General features: G+C 38.4%; 2 protein-coding genes across 4 annotated transcripts in view; both read left to right on the top strand.

The window, feature by feature from the left end:
• The window catches only part of CRCP (CGRP receptor component), a 33608-nt gene extending 22039 nt beyond the window's left edge, over positions 1–11569 (top strand). For all 3 annotated transcript variants that reach the window (XM_080374148.1, XM_080374149.1, XM_080374150.1), the window contains exons 5-6: positions 2007–2064; positions 10410–11569. In XM_080374148.1, coding sequence (XP_080230274.1) covers positions 2007–2064; positions 10410–10553 — 202 coding nt within the window. In that variant the 3' untranslated portion in view covers positions 10554–11569. The remainder of the gene's footprint in view (positions 1–2006; positions 2065–10409) is intronic.
• A 136-nt stretch (positions 11570–11705) lies between these two features.
• TPST1 (tyrosylprotein sulfotransferase 1) overlaps positions 11706–12861 on the top strand; it is a 53020-nt gene continuing 51864 nt past the window's right edge. Inside the window, exon 1 of the mRNA XM_080374117.1 lies at positions 11706–12389. The gene's annotated coding sequence lies outside the window, so the exon portion shown is untranslated. The remainder of the gene's footprint in view (positions 12390–12861) is intronic.

Raw genomic sequence — 12861 nt, forward strand, 5'->3', positions numbered from 1 at the left:
GCATTCAAGTTGCCCTTTAAATAATAATAAATTCCAAGCTTTAGTTCTACAAAATTGTAGTTTGTTACAGTATCACAGGCTGGAAGATCATGCATGTTAATTCTCACTTTAATGCATGAATGTGCACAATAAAGAGATGCTGCATAAACATAGATGGCTGCTCGGAGAGGATTCCTCCCCCCCAAAAAAAAAAGAAATGCATGTTCAAGTTCCTTTACTCATTGTATCTATTCTTACTCTACTCTAATTGTATTTTTTATTATAAAAGTGCATTTGCTACTGTTTCGTACACCCTTTTAAACATCTGTTGTATTATGATGCTTTTCTATTCTGAAACACAAAGATCAGCTCAGATGATGAGCTACTATTAGCTGCTATTGTGTAGTCGATGTTAGTGTTTTGAGCTTCTGAAATTAATGAAATATGCATTACTGGCATATGACAGATGTTTTTTGCTTTGTTTTTATAATTATTTGCATTTAAATACAGTGTAAAATTAATAATTTTTGGCTGCAGAGCTATTGTCTAAATGTTGTGGTTTGAATTTAATGAACGTACTTGTTTGATCTCCTCTTACATTTCAAAAGCTGCTCTTTTTTTCCCCATGATTTTTTTTCCCCTTATACCCATCTTTTTTTCCATTTAATGATCAAAGTGTTTAAATGGACATTTGTCAAATTTCTTCATGAGAAAGTAAGCTCTTGGGTTAAAATTAATCCAGAAAAACAGTGAGGCTGGGTGAGGTTGTGATGGTTCTGAATGTATCAGGAATTTTGCCACTGGCTTCAGTGATGCTAAACCGTCTCTCTGAATATTCAGGTGTTTTAAGTACCAAAGACAGACAAGTTCTAGTGACTTCTCCCCCTCGTAGACAGAGGAAAATGGAATTTAAACTATTTAAAATACAGATGTAACGTGGCTCATATCTAAAATCACAACAAAATAAGTTAATATTGATTGAATTGGTGTTGTGCTAAAGGCACAGGGCTGCACATCTGAATGCATAGAATCACTTTCTGTCTGGACACTTTCTGTGTGGACAGGTAATCAGAAGTGTTTGAATTATTGTAAATTAGTAAATTACTACTTGTCTTTCAAACCACAGTAAGTGACCATAGTTTTACAACTCAGGCACTGATTGAGAGGAGGGAGGGGGGCTTTGGCATTTTTGTTATCTTAGTGCTTGTGGTCATGTCAATGTTTTTGGGACTGTGCAGTGAATCAAAAAAAAAAAAACCCAACCAAAAAGGCAACAATTACAATAAAAACCCCAGCCAACAGAGAAAAGAGGTTGGTTATCTTCACAGTCCAACTCAGTCCCCCACCTGGTTTGCTGCTTGGTGCCTAACAGTTGTAGAAACGCAATGGAGAGGTAGATTTGCATGGGAACAGAGATAAAAATGTATTTTTGCCCAAAGATCCATGCATAAACTATGGCCTCAGCCCAGCTGTAATAATGTATGAAAAAAAGCATTTACTTCAGCTGTGTGGGTTGCAGAGAGTACATGTGAGAAGTGGTTTCAAGCTGATTTATTTTTTTTTAACTCTGCATTTGCAATGGGCTAAAAGAATACCCGAGTTACTGCCATTTGGCTGATGGACTCTAACTTCTTAGGTATGATAATTGTTCTGGTGGTTGTGTGTTCATAGCAAGAGAGCCTGTGATCTTTGAGTTGTTTAGCATTTCTGTATGATGTTTAACAAAGCAACGGTGCATGTTAATTTATGCTTGTACAGTAATGATCTAAGGGTCTTTACTTGGTCTTGCCACCTTAGACTAGATGTGGCAACAGCAGTATATCTAAAACACACAAGACAGTCCTGTATTTAAAAATACCCAAATTATCATGGTGATTAAACCGCACTGCAAACCCAGTCAGAATTATTCTCAGCAGTGGTGTTTCATCCCTGAGTTACCAGGAATGTATTTGCATCTTACCCGTCATTTGAGGGGACCCTCAAATTATACAATAATGCGAATTGTTTTACTCTTTGCTTTTAAACAGGGCAGAAAAGCTCCAGTTGCTTAACCACCGACCTGTGACGGCAGTTGAAATACAGCTGGTGAGTAACAATGCTCCTGACTGTCCAAAGCTTAAATGAAAGCAGCTTTAACCTTGAAGATCAATTGAATAATGACTTTCTCATGGTCAGTGGCTGAATGTATCCCTTTATGCACATCTTTACATTCATGGTTTCAAATCCACTTTGCTTCCTCTCTGAGACCTCCGTAGAGATGTGACCATCCTTCTCTTGGACAGACTCTCCACCTCTGTTTGGTTCAGTGTCACATATTGAAAATATCTGATGCAGTCATTAAAGGTTAGTTACAGTATTGCAACTAAGAATATATTTAAACAGAACCTTTTTGCTGGTGCTCTGTAATAGAGTACTTCACTTTCTGACAGCCGTGATGACATGACTTACGTTACAGTGAAACCACAAGTGCTAAAAAGGAATGAGTAATGACTGATAAGGAATTCTGAGCAGTGGTGCGGAATGAGAAATGGATATAAACAGACTTCCTGATGGAAAGTAGCCATTGTCAATCTGTTAAGCATAATTCTGATGTAAAGAGGGATGTAAAGAGGGATTGTCACTAAATAGAAGTAGATGGTTATATTCTCAGAAGGATCTCCTTAGGAATACAAAATCCTGTGGTAATAAAGAGGTTATTGTAATAAGGATATTATTTTAATAAAGATCTCTTACATTAAGAACATCTGTTTACAATCTTATCCTGAAACCAAACTGTGTAGCAACAGGATCAAATTTTGCTGCAGAAAGGGAAGGATTAAAGAGGTACCAGTAGGGCTATTTTTCTTTCATAGCCCAGGAGTAGGCATTATCATGCTGAAGGCATCTCATAAAAGAATGCTTCTAGCTGAGAAATTAATACTGTGTTTTGTGATTGAAGAGATTGGTGGGGGTCATCAACCCAACCAAGAGCATTAAGGCCTCATGAGTTTTGCTTAGGAAGTTAGTCATCAGTGGTGATGTACAGCCTGTCTCATGCCTTTGTTAGCTTCACATGGTTAGGCACAGATTCGTTATATTCCCATATGGGCCAAATATGGTATTTTTCCCCCTTTTCTTCTTTAAATACAATAATCTTTTGCTGCTTTCAGGTGACTGCATGGTTTTGTCTGTCCTTTCCCTCCTCCCCTCATTATCCTACCTAGTTCCTCATTATCTTACCTATCCATAAACTATTGAAAATAGTTTTGCTTCTGTGTTGTGTTTGAAGTCCAGGAGGCAAGTATAAGAAATCAAGCCTTTATTAGAAGTCAGGTTTCTGTAGAATGGCTTACTTCAGGTACTGCAAGGTTTGTACTGCCAAAGTTTGATAGAACTCACTGCTAAAACTTAGAGAGTACAGATACGAGGTTTGAATTCAGTGTCAGTCTGATATGTAACTCTTCTCGAATGACAACTTGTGAAAATTGTAGTATTCATCCATTTGGGGAACAGTCCAAATTTGTATCATCATGGGCAGTATTGAGGATGCAGTTACTTCTGTTCCATTGCAATACCTCTGTCATTCCCAGGGCAAATTTCTCCAAAACTACTATTACAGTAATATAATTTGACTGGATTGTTAACAGTGTATTAAATTAAGCCTCTCCAAAATTGCGGTACATTTACTCTTTCATCAAGGCACATCAAAGTCTTTTGACCTCAGTAACTGGTAGTAAACTGCTGTCCATTTTTGTTAGTGAAATGCAGAGGCTGGGAGCCATGGCAAGGAAATTATTTTGCAGTTGAATCGCTGCCTTCAATAATTTTGGAGTTTGGTGACGACAGAGGAAGGAGATGGTAGCAGTGCAGCGTCTTCGAACCCCCAAAACCTCTGTCTTTTGTGAGCATCTTTGAGTATAAAATAATGCAGAGCAGTGGAGGCTACCAGCGTTTTCTTCTTTGATGTCGGCAAGGAGATTACTGCGCACAGATTGCATGCAGGCAGGTCAGTTCCCTGCAGCTGATGGATGAGAGACAGCCTACAGAGAAGTGAACGCTAGGTCTGAAATTGCCTTGATTCTCTTTTCATTGAACTTGCCCCTGCCACTTAAAAGCTTTGAGTCACTCCTGGGATTGAATCAGAAGGAAGTGAGGATGAAAACTTCTGGCCACTTCATGTAATGTAGCCAAAAAATCTTACTTTTCAAAAAGCTTTAAACAAAATGCAAGCAATATCTGCGTCACTCACTTGCTCAAATAGTTTCCATGTCTCAAACTTTTACTTGGTGCTGCCTGTCCATGGAATGGAATCAAGTTTACCTGCAAGACTTTTAATAGCTGATGTGAGAGGTTAATTACATTTACTACTGCTTGTTGCTTTTTTGCCTTTCCAGCCTTTTGGTTTTTTACTTTTCCTCTATAAAATTCCCTGTCTTTAGTTGTATGCAAGCAATAAATCAGTTTTGATGAAATGATAGTAAAGCTAAAAAGCAAATTTATGTTGTGATATTTTGATCTTAAGTTCTTTTGTAAGTCTTTATGCATAAATTGCTGTAATTGTTCATATTTGTCTTTTCTGGACAGTGTGCCAGGATTTATTTTCAAACAACAATAGCAACAAAAGGAGCATGAAATTGTAATTCATATCCCACAGGGGAAAACACTGTACACATTGCTGCTGTCTTGACCTCCTGTTTTAATCTTTAACATATGTTGTTCCTGGCTCAGTGGTTCACAAAGGAGGAAAAAAAAGACAGCGATATTGATCTAACCGTGACGGTGGTGCAGCTTTACTTAACACTGAACCGTGATGGGTTTGAAGATTAAGCATCATCTTTTCTAATGAACAAATTGCTCTACATTCTTCTCTCTGAATGGAAAAGTAGATTTTAATTCTGTGCTTTTTAAAACCAGATTTCCATCTCGGAGAGCTTTTGTGCCTCGTGATCTGTGCTCTGCATAACTGGTCTGGCAGATAGTCTCTCATTATGGAATAGAAAATAATAACTTAAAGTATTCCTTTGGAAAAGATGTTAGAGAATTTAAACATTTTATTTTCTCAGCAATATATTTTGCATAGTTGGTTGGTTATCTCTGAGGGACATTAATCCAATGATTCAGTCTTTCACTTTATTTCTTTTTTATGTGCTTTTTTCCTACTAGGATGTTGGTGCTGAACGATTTCAAATTACTGCTCAAAGAAGGAGATAGCAGTCATTGTCTCATATGTACCTCCTATACTGGAGTTAAATTACGTGGTTGATAGCTTTGGAAGTGATCAGAACCCGTATTTCCTTTTTCACTGTAGTTTACTGATTATTTTTTAATAGCATTCTTAGCTGATTATTAAAATAAACAATAGCTTTTAACCCACACGTTATTTTGTTCTGTGACACTGAGGTTTGTTACCCATCAAATACTGCTTATCCTTGAGACAGTTTCTCAGTTCTTTCAGAACTTTTTAGGGTTCTTCAGGGTGGCTTTATTGATTCTTCAACATTTGCAGTGTATTGTGCCTGAGGAGGCTACATGAAATAATCATTAGCACTGAAAGCTTAAAAGAAGCACAGTGAGGATTAATGAAGTCTCTTATACTTTGCTTTTCCTTGGGTAAGTAGAAAAGATGTTATGGTTATAGTTAGGGAAAGCATGTTCCCAAAAGGTTTGTCCTTGTTTCACAGAGTAAAAAAAAAATAATCTTGAAAAGTATGAATGTGTTTCTTTATGTCTGTGTTCATATTTTGTGCATACATGTCTCCATGGCACTATGAACATACAGATTTGTACGTTTGTTTTATGACTAAACACTTTAATCCTTGAAATCATCTTGATAGGCTAGCTGTTATTTTCTGATTTACCTTCTTGATAAACAAAATCTTTAACAGCTTCTGAAAATTACTTTCTGCCATGAGAATTTATCAGCAGGTTTTAATGTGACTTAATGTAATTCTATTATTATGTACCAATTCAGTAATTACGTTTTTTTTGTTCCTTTGAGAGATGCATACACAGCGCTCAATTTAAAAAAGCTACTGTTAAAATGTGCAGCTGGGAAAGGCTGCATGGTAGTAAAATATTCCACATACACATTGGTTTAATAAGCACAGCTCTGGTTCCCAGTAGCGGTTACGTTTCCGAGCAAGGCATCTGCCAGTGTTTAATTCTGCAGTTGGCGAGCGATGCGTCTTCACTCTCTTGTAGCAAGATTCAGTGGTGGATGCTGGGTGCATGTTTCATTTTGCTCTGTTGGAAAGCCCACACATTGCTGTATCTAGAGAGACAGAACAGAGACAGAACAGAATACATCCTTTTCTTGATGTATTCTTCATTTAGTAAATGCCTAATTTTAAGCTTCAAGTCCAATTAAGTTGGTTGGACCTGTTGAGTGCTTGAAATTAAGTCAAGACATAAGCTGTGTCTTAACAGTTACAAGGTGCTTAAGCAGGTGAAAAAATTTTTATTAGACTTCTAAGTAAAGGTAGCATTGCTCTCAAAGGTGAGCAGTACTGTGGCTTCAGCTGCCTCCTGAATATTTTGTATATATTCCACAGTTCTGAAGATCTGGCTGTGTTTATCAATATGTTTATCAATACATTTGTCAATAAAGTAAGAAGCAGCTTTAGGTACTCAGGCTTGAAAAGTATATAGTAGCTGCAGGGGGAACATGCCGCCTCTTTTTTCTTTTTCTTTTTTTTTTTTTAGCTGTAAGAATTTTCTGCTAATTAAGTTATCAAATGAAGTTTTCCTTCTTTCCTTGATTTCTTCTTTGGTCATCTTGTAAATTATATTGTTTAGAACATTAGTTGAGGAGGGAAACTAAATGTGAAAATGGCTATATTGCTTACTGTATGAATATATTGCAGTGAGAGTTTAATAACTGTTACTAGTTGGCGTGAAATAGAAGGTATTACTGAGGTCTGACTTGACTGAGTTGATCTTGACCATGTAGTTGTATTTCACAGGGAATACATACTGTGCACATGTATGAATGACATGGATACGCTGTAATGTTTGCTACAAAACCACCATAGTTGTCTTGGGATAGTATAGACCTGAGTGCTGAAAAGCAGAAACAGGTTGGGAAATACAGCATAGCTGCCATGGCTTACTGCCTTCCTCTCGTGTTCAAGAAAATCCTTGCTCTCAGCCCTGAGAAGGAGAAATGCTTGTTTAGCTGCACATGGGGGTGCTTTTTATCTATAAATTGTGTTACTGTAACATTGTCCAATTCTGTTACTTGCACAAATCCACAAATACTGGAAATACACAGTTCGGCAGAGCTTTCGTTGATGACACCCTATGCTTTGCACATGGCATCATCTGTGAGGAGAATCTATTTCCATTTGGTGCATGTGGCATTGCCAACATAAACATCTTATGTCATATGCTTATTAAAAACATTTGCAGTTTTGTTTTCTTAGTATAAACTTGACATTCCTGACTGCTTACAGTTTGAGTCTGTTGCTTGAGCAGTTCCAGCCAGTTGCAGGGTAGAGGTTAGCAAGGCATTTTGAGAAATATCTTTTCATATATCGGTAAAATTCTTGTGGGAAAAGTAGGTACTTGAGTACAGTTATTTCTTTCTGCCTTTTAGGCTTTTTCTTACACATAATTTCCCTTCTGAGCATCGTAACGTTATTTCCTAGTACTATCAGTAGCAGAGGTATCTTATAGTTGTAAATCAGAAGACCGAACATTTGTTGAATCTAGAATAAAGTCTCAGTGACTTGGTTTCCCTTGATATTTTTCCTTTAGGACAGTTTTATTTGTCTCTTTGAGTCAGCACGCTCTCTGTGCGTAATTTCTGAATTTTTCCTTTGACATGCTGCTTCCTAATGGCTTATGTTTCCTTAAGTCCCTGCTCAGGCTGTTTCCATGAAGAGCGGGAAAAAAATTGATTTTTACAGCTTATGCTTTTGATCCTTTGAACTCTTCAATAATATCACAGCAAAATTGTGCTGAAATGTCAACTTGAATAATAAGCTGTCCATCCTGCCAAATGTAGATTGTTGTTGTTGTTTTATGGGTAGTTCCTAGTGTGAGAGCTGGCAGTGAGGACGCGTGGCTCGGAGGCACTGAGAGGTGAGCTTGATGAATTTTTCTGCAGTAGTTTAAGGAATTAACAGTTCCCTCTGGCAGGGACTAAGTCTGTGAACAGAAAGGAATTTGGAGCTACATTACCCACTCCTCAGTGCACTTAGCTGGCATCTTTTTTAAAGGTGCTTTTCTCAACAGCATAATGAGACATCAGTTAGAGCCCCAAAGCATCTGAAACATGAGAGACTCTTTTCTTTCACCAACTTTATGGTAAAGTGTTATTTCTTAAACTGCCAAAACAATCCCCAGAGCTCCTCTGTCACTGTCCCGTGTTATATCTGCAGTTTGTCACTCTTGCAGGCTTCCGTGTTCCGCCGGTACAGGTGACATGGAGGTTATTGTTCACATTGGACAGTGCCTCGTTCGGCACTGCAGGGCACGAAGAAGCAGTGATCGCCGCTGCATGCCTTAGTGCAGAAGCTGAGAAGAATTGATGCTGATCTAGAAATCACTATTACCTGTTTAGGTTCTGATCAAATCCTCGTGTTTAACTCTGGCTACCTGGAGCAAGCTTCTAAAGGATAAAGTGTTTGAAGAAGGAAGGGAAAGGAGATGTATAAGGAGGGATAAAATTTAAATGGGGAAGAGGGGTGGACTTTGTGTGACCCAATAAATCAAATCTAAACTAGGCAAGGTGCCATTTTTCTGAAGATTGGAAAGCGTGGGATGTAATGAATGCAGGAGACATTGGCCACTAAGAGATACATCATTCTGCCTTAAGCAGTACCGCCTGTCCAAAGGATGCAGGCTTTTTCTTTGTACGGGTCCTGCCGCTATGGGGCTGTCACCTTTAAAATTAAATACAACAGTAATTAATAACACTAGAATCCAGTTCCAAAACCAGGCTGATAATGCTCTACAAACCTTAGTAGCATAGGTCTTCTGAAAGTAATGGCTTTGTCAGCAGTATTGGCCACAAAGAGTGCATGTACGCGCTGTAACATACTTGATTGTTTGATGTTGATGCTCCAAGGTATGCTAGGCAAGCTGCTGAGATGATCACCTCCGAAACGCAGCCTAACAGGCAGTTTTCTGATACCACTGCAGTAGCTACAGCCGTTGCTTACATGGAAGGGTAGCGTTAGGAGGATTTTTTGTACATTTTAACACATCGTGTATAGTGAAGCAGCTGGCGGTAATGAGAGCCAGGGCTGTTTTTCAAGCCAGAGTCCTACAGTAGTTGTTGAACTAACGGTACTTGGAAAGCCACTCCACAGAGAATTTCATCCTTTGATTGGGATAGACCCTAGAAACAGTCATATTGCAAATGGATATTCACTGTCTGCCTTTTGCTACACGAGTGGATTCTAGTGTTCTTGTTTTCCTTTTGTCAAGGATCTGCGGAGAATGGCTGATGAAAGATGATCAGATTGTGCAAAGAAGGCTCATAGGACATTGGGGAGAAAAAAAAGTTAATTGAATATACCACTCTGCCTTTTAGAAGGCGAGATGCATCTGAATAGCTGACAGTTTGTAGCTAGGACTGATTAAACCTGCATTGACTTGGAACCATAATTAATATAAATCACCGCTCTTCAAAGGACAGTTTGAAGGACTTTGTATTAAAAAAAAAAATCTCAAACCCCGCGATCCTAATTGGTTTCATTTGCGTTTGAAGAGTTATTTTGGCTTGCCTTTCCAGTCCTCTGACAAGCTTTTCCTTTTAACAGCTGCCTATAAATTAGGGCAGTTGTTTTTTACTGGTAGCAGTGATACAAGGGTTCCCACAGCTCCACAGGGAGAGTAGGTCCCTAATTAATCTTAGGGAATTTTATTGTTGATTCGTGACAGCATGTTTTGTGTTGCTCAGAGCTTTTATATGCCTTTATATTCAGGAATCTTACCAATCTAAGCAACTTCCAATAAAGCATAGCTGCTGTAGGATTGGGTGGTTTCTTTTATGGCCTGATTACTTATAGTCTAGGTGCTGGCTGAGATGCCGAGGTTCAGGTAACCACTCTTGGGTTATCTCATTTCAGTTCTAACGTGAAAGCACAGGATCTTAGGAAGATAGGTCTGGATGGTAGGTCTGCACATGAAATGGTAGATGAAATGAAAAGCTGAGAGAGGCTTTAGGAAAAAACAGGGAGAAAAGCCTGTTCTGACTGTGGCGTTTTCCTTGTAAAGAAAGCAGGGTCTCATTGTGGAATGCCAGTTGTAGCAGTTAACAATGGAGCTCTTCTTTCTTTTTTTAAATATTGTAAGAGTTCCACTTTGTAAAATATTTTTGTAATGAGCTCAGACTATGTCTTGCATCCATTGAGAACAGTATTTCCCAATTAGTTGAGTCCTTCTGTCTGGAGCCGAGGAAGGAAGTGATTAATGATTACAGTAGATTGTTTTTTGACCTGCAGATGGTAGAAGAAAGCGAGGAAAGGCTAACAGAAGAGCAGATTGAGTCACTTCTCCAGACAGTCACCAGTATTCTTCCAGGGGATCCAGAGGAACAACAGAGAGACTCGGCAATGGCAACTGAAGACAAAGGCGACCAAGCATAGGAGGCATCTGGACCAAAGCTGGTGACTATTTCAGCAGAAGAGAATCAGCTCTTTTTTTTTTTTCCTGGTTTTTACTTGATACCGGTTTAATCTTGTATTGGACATCATTGTGAAATATGTTACAATTGTTATTACTGAGAGGTGATGAGGCAACCAATTGTTTACAAGAAAGCATGGAAAAGGATGCAATTGTTTTGGCATTTTGTCATGAACAGGGATGGCAGTAACTGAGTTGGTAGTGTAGCAGTCTGAGAAATTACGGGGCACAGAATCTGAAGCTTTTTTATTTTTTCCATTACCCATGTAACAGCTGTACATTTGAATAGGCTTATATACAGCTGGCAATGTTTTAATTATCACAGCAGTACTATAATTATAATTGCTTTCATATGCTTTTGAATTGCCCAACTGGTTTTCAGAATACGGTCTGCAATACAAAGCCAACTTTTGGAGCATTTTGTGAAAAGGGCTGTTTTCAGTGATCGAAACAGAGAGTAATGTCCCCAAAGTACTTGGTCCCTGGCCAGGTCGGTGGTTGGCATCATGGAAGGGAGAGGACCTGTCGGCAGGGTCACCGTTCTCAAGGTTGCCTGGCGGTCCATACTCAATAAAAGAGAGATCCAGATAATCAGCTGCATCATCTTGCCACTGAAATCAGTGAGTTGGGCCAGTTTACAGCACTTGAGGCTCTGGACTCGGATTTTAAGGCTCTTGGTAATATAAACAGAAGAGCATTTAGGCGTGAGGTGTATATTTTTCCTTTGAACGTCTGTTCCAATATTTACATGTAGACGAGTCACAGTCATGTGAACATGCTGTTGACCGTGGAATAAATGAATGAGTCAGCACCGAAGTGAAGTCCTGATCCGGTTTAGAAGAATGAGAATCGGTCCTGGTTGAAGCAGAAGTTTCTGTGTACTGAGCTTTTGCCTGATTAAAGATTTCAGGATCAAGTGTTTGATGTTGAAAGCATTGATGATTATAATAAATCATTTATCTGTGTGTGTTTATATATATATACACACATGAAGTCATGAGTTACACATGGCACTGGTTTTATACTATGCTTGCAGACCATTCTTTCATAAATATTATAATGTACTGGAAACAGAAATAAAGTTTGCAGTACATCCTGGGAATTTTGTGACTCACAGACAAGATGCAAGACCTTGAACCAGAATACTGACTTCCCCCCACACACTTCTGTCATGGTTTTATTTTGTGTTTTTATGCAAAGAATTTACGCTTTCTAAGCTTTAGTTGTGCCATATATGAAAGGGAGTGATAAATTCCAGTGTCTGGGGGATTTATGATATGCATTTTCATGGGATTTTAAGCCTCTTTGATGTTTGAAGAGGAAAGGAAATTAATGGAAAATTTATTTGTTGCCTCTCAAAGATAATCTATCTTAAATGCATTCCAAGGCTGGAGACTAAAGGTATGTTTTGAATGGGTAAGCGCGGTATTAGAAGGGGGAAGTCCTTGATATATTTTTCTCTCTAAATGTGCAACAAAACAAAAGAGATAAGTAGATCCTATCATGGAGTGACATGCAATTAATTTTGAAATTAGCGTTTTTACTCTTGGCAGTCACTGGTATTGTTTGACATGCTGTGGCCTTGGGCTGCAAGCATTTACATTTTTATCTGTCTTTTTCTAAAATTAAGTTATTGAAGCATGTTCTAAATTTACGAAAAGCAGATGGAACCAGATCGCAAATACCTTTAGCCAGCAAGAATATTTTAACAGATCTCTGAAGTTGGGTGTTCCATCTTGGGAGCTGCTGATTTGTTATTGCACTGGATTTTTGCCAGCATCCATGTTGTCTTCTGTTGTGTAAGTATTGTAGAAGATTCAAGAACTCGTTCACTTGCTATTATATTTAACCATTTTATAAAAATTGGTTCCGGGTGGATACATATATTAAACTTGTACAAATGCATGGGTAGCTTGTTTAGTCTCAGTTAAGATAGCTAAACTATAATTGCCCCCAAAATGCAGTTCTAAGTAACATTTGAAGGGATCTGGGATTTTGACGTCTGCATTACGTCAAGAAATCATTTTAAAATCTGCTGCCTGAGTAAATCTCTGACGGTGTAAGTACAGGTGAGGAATTCCTCTGGCTCCGAGAGCAGGTTTCACGTTCTGTTGTTTACTCTTGGGTGTGTTCTTTGGAAACCTGACTCAGGAATGGTTTATGGAAAGCAAATATCACCTTGCTTATGTGATACCATTTTTTCCGGTGTCCTTTATATTGCATAAACGATCTGCCTGTCTCCCAAGGCTGCTTTCTGTTATCTTAACTGGT

Source organism: Falco punctatus (genome assembly GCF_963210335.1).
Source record: "Falco punctatus genome assembly, chromosome: 1".
Classification (NCBI taxonomy): Eukaryota; Metazoa; Chordata; class Aves; order Falconiformes; family Falconidae; genus Falco; species Falco punctatus.